Source organism: Anser brachyrhynchus, assembly GCF_964034855.1.
Source record: "Anser brachyrhynchus genome assembly, chromosome: 6".
Lineage (NCBI taxonomy): Eukaryota > Metazoa > Chordata > Aves > Anseriformes > Anatidae > Anser > Anser brachyrhynchus.
In genome coordinates this window covers 15,497,448-15,518,760 of record NC_137700.1, presented here as the reverse complement: position 1 = coordinate 15,518,760, position 21,313 = coordinate 15,497,448, and the positions used below count along the sequence as shown (strand labels likewise).

Sequence of the window (21,313 nt, the reverse complement as noted above, 5' to 3'; positions counted from 1 at the left end):
TCCCTCTCATGCCTTAAGAATCGTCTTCCCACCATTTGTTGCCATGCCCAGGCTTTTCCAAAACCATAGCTCTAGGTTTGGAAAAATGACTTGGGACAGACATGTTGTGAAGGACCCACCTGAAACTCCTAGCACAGGCTTTGCTGAAACACATGGATTTAGCTTGAAGAAATCCACATCTGACGGCAGTGCTGGGCACACGGGCCTTCTCCAGGAGGTGTCGTGATGAGCTGCTGGGACTTGATGACAGTGACTCTGAGCGCATCACGAGGGTGAGGAGCAGTGCCTGGGCATAGCGTGGACTTAAACAGGGAGGTATCGTGGGGACTTTGTGTCCCAGGCTTGCAGTGATGTCTGTCTGCTGCCATCAGCTTTCTCGGGCTATTACGTTGGTCTAGTAACACTGGTATCTCTGGCAGACTGGGGTGTTGGCTAACTTTGGCTTAATATCACATGCTTTTAACCGGGTGATTTTTCTTCCTTGGCACCCATGTTGACCAGTACAGTGAGATCCCTTGGGGGCACTCACTGATGCCTCTCCCCAGATACCCCATAGCTGCTGCTCCGATTGCCAGCGGGAGATACCACCAAAGAAAGCGGGGTTTTGCTGTCCCCTCCCTTGGCCACAGCCTCCTTCCCCTCCCTGCCGTGGTGTCTCCTGCCTGCTGGGCACAGAGCAGCGCCCGCCAGCGGGGCGACATTTTGGAAATCAGTGCTGGAGGGCCACAGCCAGGAGGCAAGAGAGACAACGCCATACATAGCTTGGCTCCTCCGGCATATTCGGGGTACAAGTTGGATTCAGCCAGGCTTTATTTAGCTTTGCCCATCTTTCTGTGCTGACGGTTGCCTTGCTCTTTATTTTTGTTGCTAGCCTGCAGGGAGACAAACAGGTTGGAAGACATTTACAGAGAATATCAGGATGAATGTAATCCTTATTATTTTGGGCAAGTACGGTCTTACAGATGGGAAGTGTTTAGCCTGAAGTCTTGCATTCTCCCTCCCTGTTTCTTAAAAATGAAACATATGCAGCAAGGCAAGTGATCTTCCACTGGTGAGAAAATTATTGTCAGATTTCAGTTTAAAGTCTGAGGGCTGTTGAGAGCACTCAGGGAACATTGTGGCTTGAATGTATCACAACTATCTTGAGGCATCTTCTTGAGGTGTTTCAGCACCTAGGATGGCTTGGACACCTTCTCTGGGTGCTGGCCCTTTCTAGAGGAGTCACCCTGGGTTTTATTCCTGCCTTTTCCTTGACTGTTGACACGAAACTGAACGCTTAGCTGGGTCGCGCTGGGGGAACCTTGGCCTTTGCCCATGCTTACTGTTAAAGGGTGGTCTGACAGTTTTGTTCAGTTTTGGAGTACTTTGTTGTTTTCTTGTTTTGTGTACTGTGAGCATCTGTGCTAAAATAGCTACAGTTTTACTTGGGCCCAGTTTCAAACATGTTTGTTTGTTTGTTTTTTTAATTGATGAGCAGTAGTTCATCTTAGGCCAATTAACTAGTTGTTAATCCATTTTAAACTTAAGATAAAAAGAGCATGCTTTTATAGCCTATTATTAACTAAATCATCTTCAGAATATCTTCATTAGTTAAACCAGCATGTATTTTTCCACTAAGACCAAGGTTTGGAAGGCAGTGTGCGGCATGGTATGAATCCATGTGCCTTACCTCAAATGTCATAGATCCCCTCACACACAAATCCTCTGGGCCTCAGTCTCTGCTAGGGACACTCATGTCCTCAAAAAGAGGGCAACGTAAAAAGCCAGCTGGGCAGGACAGTGTTACAGGTTCGGTATGGTGCAAAGAGCAGGGGCAGGAAGAGGTGACTGCCATGGCAATTAGTGCACCCTGTGCCCCAGGGCATGGGCAGCTGACAGGTTCCCCTGCAGCCCCCAGTGTGCTGGGAATGTCCCTCAGGGTAAGGAACAGTGGTGTGTGTGTGTGTGTGTAAATATTTTGTATGAGCAAGCACTTACTGGTGATGCTTTTAGACAAAAACAAATTTCCATTATTGATCTTCCTTTTTCTTGTTTTAACAGATACAAGTGACACTGCCATTCATCTTCAAAACAGAAACATTATTAGGTAAGTCCTGGGAAATTCAAACACATGTATTAGATATGTATGCTTATGAACATATAGAGAGTTACGGCAAGCCTAGGGAAGCCATTGCCATTTCATGTCAATTTTATGTAGGTTGTATATGTCTGTTTTACTCTGCTTTTTCCCCCAAATGATTGTTACCTTAGCAACTGCCAAGTCCTATACATACGCTTGCTCCAAGATGCAGAGCGTAACTAAATAAAACCCCAATGTTTAAGGAGTCTCCAGAAACATAGTGTAAATTGTGGATATTTAATTCTTATAAATATTCACCTACATAAAAGATTCATTTGTTCTTTTATGTTTTCTGAAACACCTTTTTACAACTAGGCAGCCATAGCATCAACTTTGTCTGTTGCTCTTCTTCAGGCTTCCTGACTCTTAGGAAAAAATAGTATTTCATTAGTAAGAGGGGAGGTGGATCACAGAGAAGCCAGCGAGTGGTGTGCGTGCATTGTGTTGGGATTATGTTGAAATGGACAAGTGGGGGCTAAGGCTCAGTGTGCCAGAAGGTTTGCATTCACCAGTTGTGTCCATCTGAGATATGTTTTGATTCACACAGACTGTAACATATGGCATGGATGAGCAGGTTGGAATTAAAACTCCAGTGAATTTTGAACTTATTACTAACCCCTCAAATCTGATTTTTCTGGTAAAATTTGAAGATGAGTAGTTGGAAAACCAACTACTTTACTACCAATCTTGCTGTCTTGTCCTGTTAACCATAAATGAGTGGTAACACTGCCTTTTATGTAGTAAATTAATATACGTACATTTTACACTTGTCGTGTTTGGTAATTCTTGGTCTCCCCCACCCCCAGCATATATGTTGGACAATCTTTTATCTAAAGAAATGCATGTCGGTAAGAGATGTCAGAGGAGCACGTTTCAGTTTGTTCAAAGCAGCTTGTCAGAGAGGCCAGCCTTTATGCTTGTTTTCCAGCTGATTTCTTGAGATGCAATGAGACAAATGATTTACCCAAGGCCACCCAGCAAGTTATTGGCTAAGCCAGGACTGTAAGATCCCGTGATGCTCCTGTTTCACAAGCTTTTGCTTTGTTTGCTTGTACCATTCGTGTGCCGAAGTCCCAGTACAGTGATCTTCAAACTGAACTTTATTAATATCAAAGAAATATTTTCTGTCCAGAGCCTTCATGTTTTTTGTTTGTTTGTATGTTTTGTTTTTAAACTCCAAATGTCTTCCTAGATGTGCTTTTAGCCCAACACTTGACTGGAAAAAATCAATTCCTTCAGTTTAAATAACCCGGTGAATACACGGTGTGAGAGATATTTCTTAACTCATTTCATCCTAAATCCACCAGACAGCACTTCTGCAGGACATTATACCTGTAATACAAAGCGTGAGCCACTTAGAAGAAATAGATATCAGGAAATTACACCAAGTGGAATGAGTTTAATTTGAAACTGATTTCAAATTGGATTTCCTATCCAGTGATGTAAAAGCATCAACTTCAGTCAATTTTCTGGCAGAGAGTCACATAGCCACATCACTGGTCCTCCCAGATAACCTCTTCTTGGGACTACTGTGAGTTTTACCTGCAGTAAAGGCTCAGTCACGCAGGTGAATAAGGAAGCAGGAAAGGGTAAGAATTTTAATTTTTAACCTGTTTGAGCTACAGTCACCCCATCTGATACTAGCCAAAGGAGGGGAGAACAGCATGAAGTGAAGGTAGAGGAGGAAGAAAAGCATTAACATTCAAAGCTTCACTGCCTTAACTTTCTCTTACAGATTGCTCTGTCATAGGCAAAAAGTCAAAATCAGCATTTTAATAAAAAGCATTGTGAAGAATTTGTTCCCCTTTCCTGCAGGTGAAACAGAATTGACTCCTCCGTTTCCCACAGTATTGTGGCATTCCAACATGAAGTTCAACCATAGTTTTATTTTATTGAAAAATAGCTTCAAAGTTACGGCAATCCTGTTATATCTTATTCTCTTTCAATCTTCTATCTCTGTTTTTTGAAACTACTGTCTGTATCAAAATCCTTGATGTGGTTAAAGATATAACAACATTTCATGGGCCTGCACACTCCCTTCTCAGCAGAGTGTAAAGGAATCTGAATCCTCAGTTCCATAGCTCAGTCCTGGAATGGGCTGGGTGGGAATGCAGCCATTATCATTAAAAAGAATTAAAAAGAAAAAAGAGGGGAAAAACAGAGTCTGATAGCACTGATGGGCTTCATTGCTGGTGACTGCAATTCATTCAGTCTGTTTGAGGTATGCCAGAAGGTGCCAGGAGGTGAAGTACCTTTGCAAGGACAGCAGGAGAGCTAAAGCCAGGAGAGAATAAAAGAGAAAGAATTGTGTATTTCCATTACATGTGAAGAAAGAAGCAGAAAAGGTCTAGAGTGACGCCTTGTATTTAGAAAGTGAACAGAGGACTATAAACTGCAGCTGGAATTAATGCAAAAGGGAGATGTCTAGCCACATTGTTTCAAGAAAAAAAAATGAAAGCTTTTTTTTTTTTTTTTCCCAATTGGCAAAACCATGGCAGGAAAAAACATTTTAAAAAAATTTCTTTCAGTTCTGATTGCAGGAGACCCTTAACAGTGTTAAATACAGAAATCCACATGGTATATTCTTTCCCCTTCTCCACTAATGTTTTCTGAAATACAGCTTTTCAAGTGAGAGGTAAAAGGCAGAAGCTGTATCCTAATATATAAACAGGCCACACCTAACTGAATTAGTGAGTTTTCTTGGGTAGATAATAGCAGGAGGCCAGGGTGCCATACTGAGGCAGTGATTAACCTTGCTAACAAACTAATTAGCCTGCTTATGCGCCCTGTGTTGTTTCTCACTCCTCTACCTGATAAAGACATTTAAAAAATAATAATATTGCCATGGGACAGAAGAGCACTAATCCTCCTTAGCTTGCCAAGCTCCAGTTTGTTTGTAGTCCATCTCACTTAGATTTTCTGTTTATTCAGCCAGACACAAATAGTCTTGGATTTATTTTCTACCTTCAGTTTTTAGGTGCTTCTTGGAAATCAATAAGATGTAACAATTAAGAGAGGAATATAAGCTAGCAAATATCAGATATCTCAATGAGAAACTTCAGAAGAAATTACTTAATATCTTTGGCATTCATATTACTCACTGTGAGGATGAGAACAGCTTCCAGACTTACAGAGCTGTGTAAGGGTTAATATTTGCCAAACTTTTCAAAATATTTAAATATAGACTATGGGGAAGAATAAATTTGTGTTGTTATTAATGCAAAGAATGGGTGAACTAACCACTGTGACAGTAGCTCTGTGTTAGCAGAATGATTTGAATACATATGACTATAATGTATATTTATTAAAAGTGTTTTTAAAAGGTAGCTGCTAGCTCCTGAAATGAAAGGTGCTGGTCTTAAGTCGTTATTATCATCACTAAAGAACTTATTCTAGTGTGCTTTGCTTCTGGAGGGGCACACAGAGGCTAAATATTCTAGTTTGTAGAGTCTTCGTTAGACTGAAGGCAGAGAAGCGCAGGTGCTTTCTCTTCATGCTAGAACTATTAAGCATCCTGGTGCAGATACAGCAGCTGTCATTTTGAGGGAGGGGGGGTGCTTTTTGTGGAAACAGACTTGGTGCAATAATCTATGGATTCGGTGATCTTAGGCACTCACATGAGTAGTTCTTCCAGAGGAATGGAAGTAGAACTTTCCAGTGCCATAATCAGGACTTTTCTGTAACCTGCCTTTAGGGTCATCACAGTTTATGTCAGTAGCAACATGGAAGAAAAGAGATGAAAGGAAAACAAGATGTAACTTAAGCCCAAAACAAAAATCAATCCAGATTCAGCTGTTGTAAATGAAGACTTTCTTTCAGGTTGGGAGAAGCCCACACCCTCCTCTTGTCCCACTGCGAAGGCTTCATTGAAGGCTTAAGGTGTAAAAGAGGCATCTTGAGCCCAGCTTCCCTCCCATTCCCCTTCCAGCCCTCAGCATGCACCCAGCAGTTGTGCTGTCATTCACCAGTGCCCAAGGATGAAGATTAACAACTCTCTGCAGTAACCTGAGTTGATGCTACTTTTGAACTACAGACCTTTTTGCAGCCAAAATGCAGTAAAACAACCATTTCAAATAGGGAAAGGGCAGAGACAAAATTTAACTTTGTATTTCTGAAGTGTCAGAAGAGCTGGACGGTAATAAAGAGGCTCTTGGGAAAGCAAAGCATCCCAAATTCATTGGTCCTCTTTGCTATCAAAGGGGCACAGGCTCAGCAGCAGCCGCGCTGTCTCGGCAGGGAGAAGGCTGCCAACCCGGCATTCAGTAACATGAGTTCAGCACTGGCCGAACGAGCTGTCAGATCAGCGCTAACGCAAGTGCGGATTAAAAACTTAACAGTAATACGAAGACTTACAGGCTTTCTCCAGAGCCCATTTTTTTCAAGAGAAAGACAGGCTTAAGCTGGTTTTAGGGTGGTGGTGATGTCACATCTCATGTCAGACATGACTCCAGCATCTGAGCTTTTTTATACCATGTTTGCAGACTTTTTTTTCCACTTTTGTTAACATACTGGAAGAGAAAAACAAAACAGAAACAAAGAAACAAGCAGTAAATGCATGAGAAAGAAAAAAAAAAATAGGGAGTAAGAAAAGAAGAGCTCAAGTATGGATGGGAATAATGCCACAGTGGGATTTATTAGCTGAGTCTGCTGACATTGGTTTTCTCTTTCTGCAACAATTGGTTTTCTCTTCCTCTGTAAACCCTTGACTGAAGAAGTGTGGTTAAAGGCACCTCAGGTGATCTTCCAAGTCTTTGCCTGAGCAAGGCACCAGGCTGCAGGTGTTAAGGTCCCAGAGGGCACAAAGCCCTTGCCACTGGAAGCGGTGAGGATTGTCCATTACATGGAGCCAGGTGGGCGAACACAGCTCCTCCTCTCCTGGGCTATTTGCTGCGGCTCCCACACGTCTGCCTCCACTTCTTGCCACGAGCCCAGGGCAGCAGGGAGCCGGCACAAGCCGCTTGTGGACATGGAGTCAGAGCGGAGCCACAGCAAAGCGGGGGTGATGCTGGCATCCTGAGGACTGTATGCTTCAAAAGGAAGGCGAGAGGAGTACAGGAGTTATTCACTCCGTCTGCAGCAGGGATGGAAACAAGGAAAAACTAACATCTTAATATATTCTAAGCCACTACTGCATGGTGATACCATTAAGTATACAGCATGTGAGGCTAAAACAAAGCTATGTAAAATTACTGACATCCATATGATGAGCTCTGTAGGGAGGTCAGCAAATCCAGATGAAATTCATGCTATACAAATCACTTGCAAGAACTTGTGGCAGTTGGGGTGGAAGGGGATTATTGCTACTGCTTTTTGTAGAAATCTCCTTGTCTGCACCACATGTTAGCAGAGAAAAGTGAGAAACATCTATTCTTAGCCAAAGATTTCTTTTGTACATATGCATTGAAGCATTGCAATCTTCTAAACATTTCAGCTTTTTGCTCCCCTTTCTAAATCTTCCAGGTTACAATATGGTTATGATATGACAGGCAAGATGTGATTATTATATTTTGCCTCTATCACCTTCTCTCCAAAAACCTGTGAAATGAAACATTACATAGGTAAGCGATCTGCATGCTTGATATTTTCATTCAATAAATGGAAAAGGGAAAAAATGAAAACAGAGGAAATTGTGATTCATGGAATCTCTTTGTTCTGTTGATCTTAAACACTGAGTAGTAAGTACTTCACTCATTTTAAGAAAAATCATTTCTCATTCCGTGTTTCTTCAAATATGTAGCACTTTTACTGCAGGAGTGAGACATCACTTAGAAGCTGGATGTTTATCCAGCTCCCAAATTTAGTTTTGTGTACTGCTGCTATTGCCAGTGCAATTCCCAAGAATTATACTGTCTCTTTCCACAGTTCAGTGGGAAGTTTTTCCGTCTCTGCTTTTACTTAGTTGTTTTTATTGTAACAGAGCAGAGGAGCAGATGCTGTGCTGGAGGAAGTGTGTGGAACTAGGTTGTCCAAAGTAGAACTGTGCAATTACAGTAGCCAGAGACCTGACCCTGATTTTTATTTATTTATTTATTTTTCCCTATGGAAGTGGTTTCCAGGGTCATTTTTCACCAGGCACATTCAAATACTGTTAAGCTAAGAAACAGTGCCGTAAATAAATTTTTACTGAAACTACATTGAAATCCATGTTCTACCTTCCCATCAAAACTTCATCAAAATCCACACTTTCCCTGCAAACTTTATCTTTCTGTTAATTCTTCATTTATGTAACCATGCATATTTCTTTTTTAACCAACACTTTTTCCCTTTCTACTTGTATCTACCTGATTTATGCCTCAGTTCTGTGTTTGTGGTGCTATCAGTTTGTTTTTTTAGTGAAGATGGCTGAGGGTAGCAATCAATTGATGCAAGCTCAGTGAAACGTGAGGACATGATGATAAGTCTTTACCCTCTGGCCAGTTCGTACACATTTGCCAAGGCAAGATCTCACCCAGTTCAGTATGTGGTAGTCAGGCACTCAAGGACTCGCAATTTCTCCACATAAGACCTTCCTTTAAATATCATCCAAACACAGACCACATAAAGCTAAGTTATGAGAGCCCTTGGGGAATCTTATTATCCTCTGAGCTTGAAAACTATCATTTCTATCCTATTCTTAAGAATAATAGGAAACCTTATTTCCTAGCAGCTGCTGGAACTGTAGAGAGATGCTGTGGCTTTTGGTCTAGGGTTATTCTTACATCAATCATAGTTTCTCTGAGAAAAACAAGGTGAGGTTAGTCCTGCCAGTAGTCTGTTCTGGAAAAGGCCCTGTCTCCTCCTTATCTTTGACCAGCCTTCTGCAGTTTTGAGCTATCTGCTTGTGGCTAATAATTCTGAACAAAACTACTTCAGCATTTGCAATACAATAAGCATTGATCAGCAAGAGATGGAAAGTCACCTGTATCTTTTCTTGCACTACAAGATGGAATCTGCCTTACATTTATGTAATGTCTTCCCAAACAGTTCTAATCTGCCTATCTCTAAACATCGCTTATTCATGTATTTCATACAAATATGTTTATTACATTTTGGGGAGGAAAAATCTTACCTACAAGCATTTCCATAATCAGATCAGATGCTGAGAGGTACCCGGAGTGCTTGACAATTCATGTATGTTTAAGGGTACTCAATTACACCATGCACTGCAAAATTAACAATACTTATAACCAAAATATTTGTCACAAGAGCAGTGAAATATTTTCCTGGTTGAACAGATATGAGGGGTGTTGTAATGGCAAAGCATAAATGGTTCTGAACATCTTGAAGTGGCAGACTGAGAAGCTGCAATATTTCTCATTTTGTACATTGATAAACAGAACTGCATTATGAATACCTCTCCTGCTGATGGCAAAAGATTTGTTTCTACTAAGACTGCTGCCCTATCACCTTAGTCTGAAAAGAAAAAAAAAAAAAAGTTCTCAGGTAAGCCTGAAGGCCTTCAAGATAAAAGCCAGCAAGATGAATAAGCACAGAAAAACCACCACAGAATGTGAGCTTACTTTTTCAATAGTTCAAAATGGGATTGAATCCTTGCCCTGAATATCTCGAGATGACCATGAAAAGAGTAAAAGGGAGATTAGAAATGCAGATTTTTTTTATTATTATTATTTGCATCTGAATGATTCAGATGGCTTCTTTCCTAATGAGAGATTCTTGGAAGAGGAACAATTGCTCTTTCTCTGTAACACATTTTTTCAGATACATGTCGCACCCTGCATTCAAGAGCCACCAAAAAATTCTGAAAAGCATGCAGGTTTCTCTGTGCTGCTTCATGTTTGGTTTTCCTTTTAGGCTTTATAGATCTCTTGTAAGCATTGCTCCTGGGAGTAAGTCAAGCAGTTTAAAGAAACCAAAGAAACATGACTGGAAGAAAAGATTACTAAGAAAAGCAATGAGAGATACAGAACGCCCCTGTGATATTATAGCCCAGAGCCCAGGGTGGAGGTCACTTTGCCATTTTGTTTGCTGCAACTGACTGTGAGGACATGGGAGGAAAGGAAAAAGAGATCTGGAAAACCCCAAACAATATTTAGGAAGTTGGCAATATATAAAAAAGAAGTGTATGTAGAAATAATTGGCCATATGATGAAAGTCTAGCATGTACCTGAGCAAGGTTTCAAGGGAAGGCAATGTGAGGTGAGAGGACATCAGTGCTGGAATTTCTTCTGGAAAATTGAAAGCATTCAATGGGAATACCATGAGCTGGAAGGAAATGTCATCTACATTTGAGATATGCGATCACAGTCTGGAAGTGTTTTAGAAGTCTGACCTTCAGAAACTTGGTGCAGGACACTGAAACTGGTCTCCTTAGGACAAATCAGTGGTACATTTCTTCTAGGATATTTTACGTGGGTTAGCAGGAAAATGACAAGTTATAAATCTCTTGAAGACAACCATTAGAGATAATTGAGAAATAGATGATACAAGGAATGATGAACTCACTAGCTGATACTGAATTCACATTCATCTGTCTCATCAAGATCTATAATTATACAAAATTACAAATTAAGTGTACTTTCATTAGGCTCACGTAAAAGGAAATGGCTTTTCTAATGATACGAGTAAATTTGCACTGGAGGCCCCTCAGTACCTCAGCCAAATCTTTTCTGGCAGCTTAAAAGGGGCCCCTTTACCTTTTAAAGGTGAACTGGAAGATCTGAACCCCACACTAAATTTGAAAGTACATTAAGCAGAACTAATTACACTGAATCCTCCCCATAGCCTATCTCATGTTTTCTCTCTGCCTCCAGGGCTCCTGTGTCTCATTTGTGAAGTAAATTAAGGCCATTGTTCTGGGATAAGCCACTTGTTTAAGCTCTTGAGCTCAGTCTTGGGTAAAAAAGTGGAACACTAAAATCTAAATAAATAAACAAAGTTATTTTGTCTCTGCTTTTGCATAATAATCTTATTCTCTATCAAACACTCCTCTTTCTTCTATCCCCACAAGCCTCGTACTGTTCAGTCAAACAATATAAAGTACGTTCAGAGAAGAGTTCAGAGAGAATTCTGTGATTCTATGAAGAGTAAAGGAGAGAAACAAAAATGTTTCTCTGAAATATTGCCTGATACTTCTCTGAATTGCCTGGATTCTTCTCTAGGTGTGAAATGCAGGCAAGACACACACCTGGATGAAAAGCTTGAGACCAAATCCACCAAAACTTGGAGTAAACATTTAACGCAGCAGAAAAATTATTGCAGTCAGTTTATGTTTCTATTGCTTAATGCTAAGCAGTCTGTGAAATACCTGCTTGTAGTGGACCACTGTATAGGACAGGCCCCACAGCTGGGCAATGTTTCATTGCCATGTTTGTGTTATCTTTGCTTAATGGTGGAACAAGGTAGCCCTCTTCAAATCATCTTGAAATATTTTACTTTGTTTTCCTTCGTTTTACAAGTAAGTCAAAAAACAACTTTAGGAAAGTTTGAATGTTGCAGATGTAAACTTTAGAATCTAAAAAGTGCCAGAATTAATGAAAGCAACATCAACTTTAGAGCCTTGCCCACCTGCATTAAGCAAATCATTACCTTGTATACCTCAGGAAACTGCATTCATGGAGAATTATCCAGTGGGACAGAGAGCTGCATCTTGCAGCTGTATGCAATGTGTGAAGAGAGCTGAGAAAAAAAATGTATGAGTAATATGAGTGATGAGATTATTAAAGTAGTGTTTTGAAAGCTGGGAATTTAAGGGATTGTAGTTTTGCCACTGGCTTCACTGGAGTCAGGATTTCATCCAAGAAATCTAAGTCAATTAAAATACACTGAGCCATTATGCCAATGAGATAACTGTAGAGTTAAAAGAATGACACATTTGATCAGATGTAATGTGCACTCATATATAAGGAAAAGTGTGCTTTCTTAGATATCTTAACTGTAGGTTGCATTAAAAATAAAAAAAAAAAAAAAAGGAAGAGGACATTTATAAAGCCATAATGTCACTATTTTTTGATTCTTGATATCTTTTGCTCAGCTTTAAAATACCATACTTTCCTATGGAATTTACCCTGAAATAAAACAAATATCATAGCTGCAGAATCCTTTACTACACAGAGATATCATAGGCAAGCACGGGTCTCTCAAAGGTTGGTGAAATCAAATATGTATCGGACATCAGTCTAATTCCATTAAAATAGAGTTTTAGAAAAGATGACTTAAAAATAATCCCTTCTTGCCAGAAAATTCCCTTTTGCCACATCCTCCTCGGGTTGCATCATGCAGCTCATTTTCTTCCTGTAATCCTACCAGTCTCCTGTGTACTGCAGTTAAACAAAATGGAGGATTATGAAAGCAAGGAGCTAAAACCAAATAGGCAATTTGCAAATATGAACCGAATCGGGGGAGGTATTGGATATAAATATTGCTTCAGCTGAGGAAATATTAATTTTCCCTGTTTTCTGAAAGAAGAGAAACACCATGAAGAAAAGCAAAAGTCAAGGTGTGAAAGGACAAAGGAAGGAGAGGAGTGTGCCCTCTTACTCCTCATGCAGAACGTAAGAAATATTGTTAATATTTAAAACCTCTTTTACTTACTGCTACAAACAGAATGCTATCAGCAGTCAATCTAGAAACAGGGCATTTCAATTTTCAGCACAAACCCTAGATTTTTCCCTTCCTAAGTGCCAAAAACTGTCTGTGTAAATATGCTTTGCTCTCAGCAGTTTGCAGATGAGCAGCAGGCAGCTTCTGGTTTCTGCACACTGTACCTGAGAAGTCCATCACTTATTAATAGCTCTGTTGACAGAGTTACCTGGAGCCCCCTTCATTGCTTTAGATCTAGATTTATCCCATGGTACCTCTAATTGATCCAAACTTGGGTTCTATGCTCTTCCCAAGAATTCGTATTAGGGCTTACATTTTTGTAGCAATTCCTCAGCATACTAGCTTTTATGTAGTTAGAAAACCTAACTGTAGGCTTCAGAAGGCATGTTTTAATTCCTCAAAATATTACAGAAGAGGAATCTTTCATAAACTTTCTTGTCCCCTACTCTGCCAGTGAGTTTGCCCCACATAGATAGCAAGGACAGAGCACTGCGAAGGATTTGTCAACTCTTTGGTTTGCCTTTTTTTCTGTACCCAAACCTTCAACAATCTAATGAGTGTTTTTAGGCAGCTCTTTATCATTTAAGAAAAGATAGCAGTACAGTTTTATGACTAAACACGTTCATTTAAGTGTTGGCAAACTGTCCAGATTAAGTGTTCATTTCATACATGTGTTATTCTTGGGATCAATACTTGGATGGCTAATTTGTTGTTACACAGTCTGTTTTGTATTGTCTTATTCAATGCCAGGCCTTTATAAATAGAAATAGTAACTCAGAAAGGAAAAATGCTATAGACAAGCGGGCATAAGAAATGTATATTTCCTTTCCATATTTTCTAAGAAAATCATATATATATACATTTATACACAAAGCCCATTTTTCTAGAGATGTGGCCTTTTTCCTTACAGAGGGAGAAAAATGTAAACCAGTGCTGGTTGTTGGCAGCCTTTATGCTCACTGTTGCTCTATCTGTTCCTTCTAACTGTGTTTCCTATATGTACCAAGCTGGGTATGGCCAAACTGTAAGTTAGTTTGTAAGGTTAAAGCTAACCTTTCATCCTGTTTTGTGGAGACTGGGCGAAATGGTTTTCTTCATAGTAGAGCAGCTGACTAGTTTTGCTTGCCTGTGTAAGTCATGTAATCTCTGAATTCTGTTTTTCTCAGTTTTAAAATAGGCATAAGTACCACCTGGTGTTTTTCTGCAAGTGTTTTAGTCCAAGATCCCAAAAGTTTAAGGTCGAGAAGAACAGGCTTAAATGATTTGATGGGTTGGGGAGTTTGCATTGTTATTCAAATTCAGCTCTTCTGCCCTGAAATGGAAATTCCCAGAAATTAAATACAGTTTCTGTTTGGTTTGAGCTGAGTTTAAGAAATAACTGTGATAATGATGACAATGGAAAATTTCTCTCTTCAGTGGCTTGTTTCTCCATGTTACTGTAGTTGCCATCAGGTCTTTAAGCAGTTGCAACCCTGATTTCAGTGCTCTCTACCAGCCACGTGATGTTACGTAGGAATGCAGATGCAGTTGCTCTCTTTTTCCTTTCCTCTCCCAGACATACTTTTCTATGCAAGTTCTCTTTCACATATGTTGCAGCAGAGCAATATAGCAGGTTGGTGGAAGGAGGAGGCATGGGGACCAAAGACTTATGAGACGCATGGACACTGCATGTAGCATTTCTGACCAGGGTCAGGACAGGAGGGATGTCACTCATCCTTCACCTCACCTGGCATGCTAGGTGATTTGCTGTCAGTGCATCATAGTCTATGAAATCATTTCAGTAAAACAGGGACCAGCTCCAACCTGTACTTAGAACTTAAGCAAAATTTGAACTGTCTTGCCTGAGGTTTTTCTGTGTCTGTCTGATACGTCAGCTGATTAAGAAAGTAATTTTAATTTGACCAATAAAAAGTGTTACTTTTACATTTCTCAATTTTCTCTGTAATTTTTTTTTCCTTCATTCAATCTCCCCCTACGTCAGGGACATTCCAAAGCCAAGGAGTGAAGAAAAAAGTCAGGGCTGAATATGAAATATATTCCTTGGGTGAATCAACTAAGCACTGAAGAATTCTTAGCTTTTCCAGAGGTTTTTGTTGCAGTGATTAGCAATTTGCCTGATTCTCCAGGTTTACTTCTCCCTATCACTGTGTCAGAAACCATGCTCTTAGTCTACTGTTTGTCTTTCTTGTTTAAATCATAGTGTCTTAAGTCAGGAAATTCTTGCTGTGTATACATACAGTGTAAATTTCAGCTCAGTTTGTGGGTGTTGGATGTATGTATATTTAGATTCAACTGGTTGCAGAGAAGTGAATGTGCAAGTGTTTGTTTTAAATGAGCTATTTTGCTTTGAAATCAAGCTCAAGCTTCCAAAAGGTTTGAATTTTATTGACGGTTAATTTCCAAATAGGCTATATTGAATAACACTAAAACCAAAAAGAACAAAAGTCCTGGAGATCCCAGGTCAGTGAGAAACTCATTTTCAGGTCTTCCCTTCTGCTTATTCATCCAACTGCTTTTGAGATTTATATGGTATTGGAGAGAGACAAGAAAGCACATTGATCCACTTGTACATGCATCAGATAAAACTGCCAAGTGCAGTTAAATCCTTCACTCTGTCTTTTAAAGTCTTAACCTCGAACTGAGCACCAGGCAAAGTACCAGCTGCATTTCTTCAGTCAACCAGTACCACATTTCATTCTCTCTTCTGGATCTGATGCCTTACATGCAAGAGATTTTGCTCCCTTAGTCCGTTCTCATTGCTAGCAGCAACTAGCTCTTCCTTTGTTGTTGTTCTCCAAACCCATTGAATTCCAGAGTTTTATATTCCAGTGCATGAAGCATCGCCAGCACCTGGGCATTGTGCTTAGCATTGTACATCTGCAAGGTTTGATGTGTTGTCTTAATATCTTCTCTTTGTCCCCATCTCCCCCACTTGCCCTTTTCCACTTGTGCATTAAAGTAAATCAGTATAATGTTTTTTGAGAAATACCACAAAATGCAAACAAATTGCAGGAAAATTGTTCAGAAAAAGGATTGAGATTTCATCATGAAATACAGCTTCCTGTTTTAATTTTATTTATGTATTTATTTATTTTTATAAGCAAGGAAAAAATGAATGTTTCCTTGGCTGTGGGTCAACTCCTACTTCACCAGTCTATGTGCATGAGAAATTTGTCTGGCTTCCCTATGGAAAAATGGGGTGCATTAGCTGCTAATAACAAATATTTCAAATATGCTCATCGTTTGGGTTTACACTAAAACAAAGTACTGACCTGGCACATAACTGTCTTTGATAATGCTTTTTATTTTTGTTTTCCTCTGGACTTTAACAGTAAATTGGCACACACACACAGAAGACTGTAATCTTGCAGGATTTTAATTTCTGATCAAGATCAGAGGCAACAGGCCTTGCTATATTACCAGTTTTCATCTGCCCCCCTCTAGGTGATTGCCAAGTCTACCAGCCCCACCTGCTTATAGCCAAAGGCATTTAAAATTTCCCTACATGTGCATGCCTAGGCAACTGCCTCGAAACCACAATATCATAATAACGTCATAATAATAGGATGGTGACCACAAGGAGGTGTTACAGTTGTAATGTTCTGTGTGACATCATAAAGTTTGGTGACCAACACCCATTTGTTCCCAAGGTTTTATATAAGAAAAAAAGCTAATGATCTGACTAAATATAGGAGATGCTACTAGTGTTATTTCAGGTGAAGTCAAGTACATGCTTGCTGTGTTTACAGTTACCATATTTGTCTCTAGCAATATGAAAGGCAGAAGGATTTACGTTTACATAATATTTATGGAGAATTCTGAATTAATGTTTTGTTTACTGTCTGAATGTTTTATTGTCACATGTGGACAAAGATAGATTTAGAAGATTTTTCAAAACGTGGGTTCTTGAGAATCATTTAACAAATTCCTGGAGAAAATGTCAAGATACAGAAACTGAAGGACTGTGGCAGCTGGAAAACTAAAGAAGTTTTAGTCTGTGGTTAAAAAGAAAGCCAAGAAATCAATCACAATTGTTAAAAGTTGCTGCAAGAAAGCACCTCATACGACAAAGGAAAGGGCACACTCAGAATACATCACAGAAAAAAAATGAGCAGAACATCTTAGGGAGGATGTGATGTTCTCCATTTCTTATTCTGCTGCAGAGTAGAAACAAAGCAATGACAAATGGGAAGCATTTAGGTCACCTCAAACATGCACAAGGAAACGTAAAAAGAGAATTAAAAAAAATAAATAAGATGCATATCACAATTAGAGCTAAACAAATGACAAAATAAACTTACATATCATGATAATAAAGTGCTTTTTGAGGTGGCATGACCCTTAAGGATAAAATTGGAAGACTAGATATTTCACTACTTTCAGACCAGCCAGTAATGATGAAGAAAATCACCACCATGAGAAAAGAAAAAAAAAAATAAATGGGAAAGAGAAGCAAGAAATTAAATTCCATCTTTTTCATGAAAGGCTTTTCATATTTAGATGTATGTCTCAGCTTCTCCCAAGTGATCACAGCAAAATTCCTCCTCTGTAGGTCTGACTACTCTTCTGCCAGATGGAGCACTGCACTCCTTCAGCTGGATTTCTGCAGAGAAGTGACATCCAGTGACTTTTTTCCCCTTCTCTTCAGTGAATTTGACCCATCTAAGCAGCCTACCTGTTGTGGCTTTTCAGGAGCAGTCCCTTTTTACACAGCTGATGTTCCTTGTTTCAGAGAAATGCTGATCAACACACTGATGTATTGGTTCCTTCTTTTGATACATCTGTCTCCTCTTGTGTGGACTGACATCCTTCTGCAGTAGCATTGTTTCTTCTAATTCCCTCTGTTCAAGTGCTAGCTGTTGTCCGCACACCTTTCTGAGACTTTCTGTATTGAGCACTCAGGATTATGCAGGGTGTTTGGAACGACAAGTATTTCTGCCACGGGTTGCAAGGATAAGTGTTGTAGGTTTGTTTCCCAACCATACGCTATGATTTATTTCATGTATTCTAAGAAGGATTTTAAGGAATTCAAGAGGGATCTAACAGCTAAAGTGATGAGACAAGGTGATGACACAGAAGTCATTTGAGAAGATTAAAAATGCAATACAAACTGTAACAAAAAGAGTCATAGATAAGCTGGCTTTTTCAATGAATGAAGTCCCATTGTGGTGAGTGACTCAGCAAAGATGTCAGCCCCATGTGGCAGGGGGCACGCAACTGTACCGTCATGACCATTGACTGTATATGTTTATTCGTTTAAATGAATGATTCTTCTATGAAGAAATCAAATACTGACTGCCAAATTCAACTCTTGTCTTCTTCCCTGCAAATAAGCATGTGGCAGCAGAGCTAGAAAGCCTTGAGCATTGATTACTAGACTAGCACAGGAACTTGTGCAGGGAAATTCATGTGACAGTCTCTTAAGTGACTGGTATCCACATGTTCTACTGCTTCAGCGAGACTATGCACGTGAAGTATCAGAAAATAGGTGTGTAGGTTGGTTAGTATGGATTTCCTATCATAGCAAATATAAAACCTATTTAGACAGCTGGAGGAGTGGCCTCATTTAAGTTTCCATATTTTTATCTAACTCTGGTTACATAGATTATTTGTTTGGAGAACACTGATAAAAGCAATGTCAACATACACGGTCACTGGGACAGCGAGTTCAGGGATTGGATCTTTAAATTAAGATTACATGTCTTTCTTTCAATTTTGGGCAAACATTACCAAACCACAAAATTTCACCCAGAATTTTTTACATTTAAATTAACCTTAGTAGCTGTAAAGTTTTGACATTTACAAGAGAGAGATAATTTTAAAAGCCATTTTAATGTGGATGATAGTGAAAATATCCGCATGTGCTTATTCTTACCCTAACACATTACAGATGTGGACATACAAAGAAATCAATAGATTTCAATCAACCTATCTTAGTATATTGTATTCCTTGCCTCAAGATGGTAATAAGGCAAGCACATCAATGAAGTTTCTTAAAAAGATTGGCTATGTATCTGAATAAGAACGAAGAGCAGCCCACCTTTGTAATGCTCAGATGGCATTCCTTTAAGTTTCTTAATTTTTGAAGTATCAATACACGGTAAGTTAACTCAATAAAATCTCAAGGCAGTAATGAATGCCTTGATTCAGACTGAGCTGAAATCAGTGATAAATTCAATGAAATCAAGGTAACCTCAATGGAATTTCAATCAGGTCCAAAATTCTGGCGAGCAGTGGCTGCTGGACAAACTGCTGGACTACACCATCCTTACGCTCACTTAATTCATCAGACTCAAACCACACATATTAACGTGCACCTGGAGGACTGTAATTTTGTTTTAACTACAACTGGTTAGACAACAAGGGGAAAGTCCTTCCTAAGCTCAGACTTCCATTGTCCCAAATCACTCTGTGACCTGAACCAAACGGCAGTCAGGGGATCCACTTCACAGCTGTCCCACTGGTCTGCAGCAAACTGTTCATGTGGGCACAGCCCAGGCATCCCACCCTTCTGTCTCTGGGCAGTGTCATTATTTGCCACTTTGAATAAATAATAGAAATGGGACATTTTGGTGCAAATGAGAGGTTTGAGCATCTCTGTGGAACAACAAAAGGAAAAAAGTTAAAGCAACCCAGAAGGAAATGACAGAGAATCTGCTTAGAAACCGCACTAGGAGGTTTCACATTATTGAATAGAACTGAAATTACCAGAGTAAAATAACCCAGAAAGAACCAACCCTAAAATTCCCTGCATGTCACGCCTCAAAGCAACGCAAATGGCAGTGTTCACAGTAGCTGAAATCTTTGCTGTGTTCCAGTCCTCATTTTTTTCTCATTAATCCCAATGGAACAGCATGGGGCTGAGTTGTAGAAATCCTTATTTTCACCAGCATTAGTGAGATCAAGATCTTGCAAATGAGGGAAATCTGACATTTGGAGTTTTCCAAAGAGCAGTCAGTTAGCTGGTGCCACATGATAGCTTCTATATATGTGTGGTTAATGACTGGTGGAGAATGATTACAATGGGGGTGAAGAAATAAACATGGGTACTATAGCAATAAGTAAGAGCTGATATAAATCAATGGCATTTTATTGATTTCAGTTCTGCTGGCCTGATTTAAATCAAGTACAAATTTGGCCCTAGGGCCTCGTGCAAAAATCACTGAGTCTGAATCCTGCTGTCTCGACTCAGACAAATTTTTCCTAAATTTCAGTGAGAGTCATGGATGAACAAGGATTTCAGGATTCTGCCATCACATAACACAAAAAAATATCTCTCTCATCAGCAGGTCATTTAGTTTTGAAACGTATCTAAATGTTTTATGGAAATTATCTGCTTTAAAATAATTTCCATTGGGTTTTTAGTACTGAGGCATTTTCCACTCTTCATATCTTCAAAAATATAAGTCACATTCCCCACTTAAAAAAATCAGAAGCATATTAAAAAAAGGCTGCTTTTTTTTTTTTTTTGGTGATATCTGAAATGTAGAAGTTGTGTAGTAAATAGAAACAAGCAAATAGCAGTGGATTGATGTACACACAGCTCTGTAGGTGGGGAAGGTAAATAGTATGAGCTTTCTTCAGTTTTCTTTCTTGTTTCTTTTATACTGATGTCTTCAAAACAGATTCAGCAATTTTCCAGGAGTGTCAGACTGAGCACAACCACATGTTTAAATAATTATTAATTATGGGAAAAGAAAAAAAAAAGCAGTACACAAGAGAGACATGAATTTTTAAGAGATCCACTTGTCTCAGGGTTTTGTACTTTCCAAGGAAAAGTAATTGCATAGCCTTTGAAATCACAAAACATGGTGTGGGTATAATTTCACAGCACAGTAAGAGCTCTAGAGCAGATGTACAAGTGATCTATTTTTATAAACCTCTGTTCCATTTTCAGGAGACCTTCCATGTCTGTGTGGAAGAGGAGGGTGGCAGGTTAGACTCCAAAGGAACATAACGCATAGCAGTGCATGCCTGGCTCTGAAAAGGCAACGGTCTTCACCTGGTATCAACTATGGGAGCATTTTAATTTCATATTGCACCATTGTGCAGCATGAGAGCAGCTGTGAGGGATGGGGAGGCAGGGGGCAGAGACACCACCCTCAGACATGGGTTTTGCAGGTCTGTGCCACCCCTTAATTGGGTTCAGGTGCACCAAGCAACCCCTAAACAAGGGAGCACACCTGGCAAGGCAGGAGGCACGTAGCAGCACCTCAGGTGGGGGCCCCTCAGCTCTGCTGCAGAGAAGCTTGTTTTTCTTCTCCTTCTTTCCTAGACTGACACAGAAAAGGTATTTTTTCTTTTGGCTTGCAAAATATGTGGATATAAATATGCCATTTAGGGTGGTGGGGCTGGGTTGTTTGGTCAGTTTGTCTTGTACAGGTGATGACTTGAATAAGGAAAAGAATTCAGCTCAGATGGGAGTGAAATTTCTAGGTCTTCTTGGTTTTGTGTTCTTGGTAGTTGTTTGTTTGTTTGTTTACTTGGGTCCTTCTTAGGAGCAGAAGGAGAAAGCCAGTATAAATATCTAACAAATTCAGTTTAATCCCCAAATTAATGTTTTACTTTCTGTTGGGGCAAGGGAATTTTGTTCAGGAGTGAATTTGTATGAGTTTCAAAACACTTTTTTTTTTTTTTCTCAAAATGAGGAAAGGA

The 21,313-nt window shown here is 39.6% G+C and overlaps 1 protein-coding gene across 2 annotated transcripts in view; it reads left to right on the top strand.

The window, feature by feature from the left end:
- LOC308197454 (uncharacterized protein) overlaps nt 1–21,313 on the top strand; it is a 557,403-nt gene that overhangs the window by 488,440 nt on the left and 47,650 nt on the right. For both annotated transcript variants that reach the window (XM_080597939.1, XM_080597940.1), the window contains one exon: nt 2,041–2,086. In XM_080597939.1, coding sequence (XP_080454065.1) covers nt 2,041–2,086 — 46 coding nt within the window. The remainder of the gene's footprint in view (nt 1–2,040; nt 2,087–21,313) is intronic.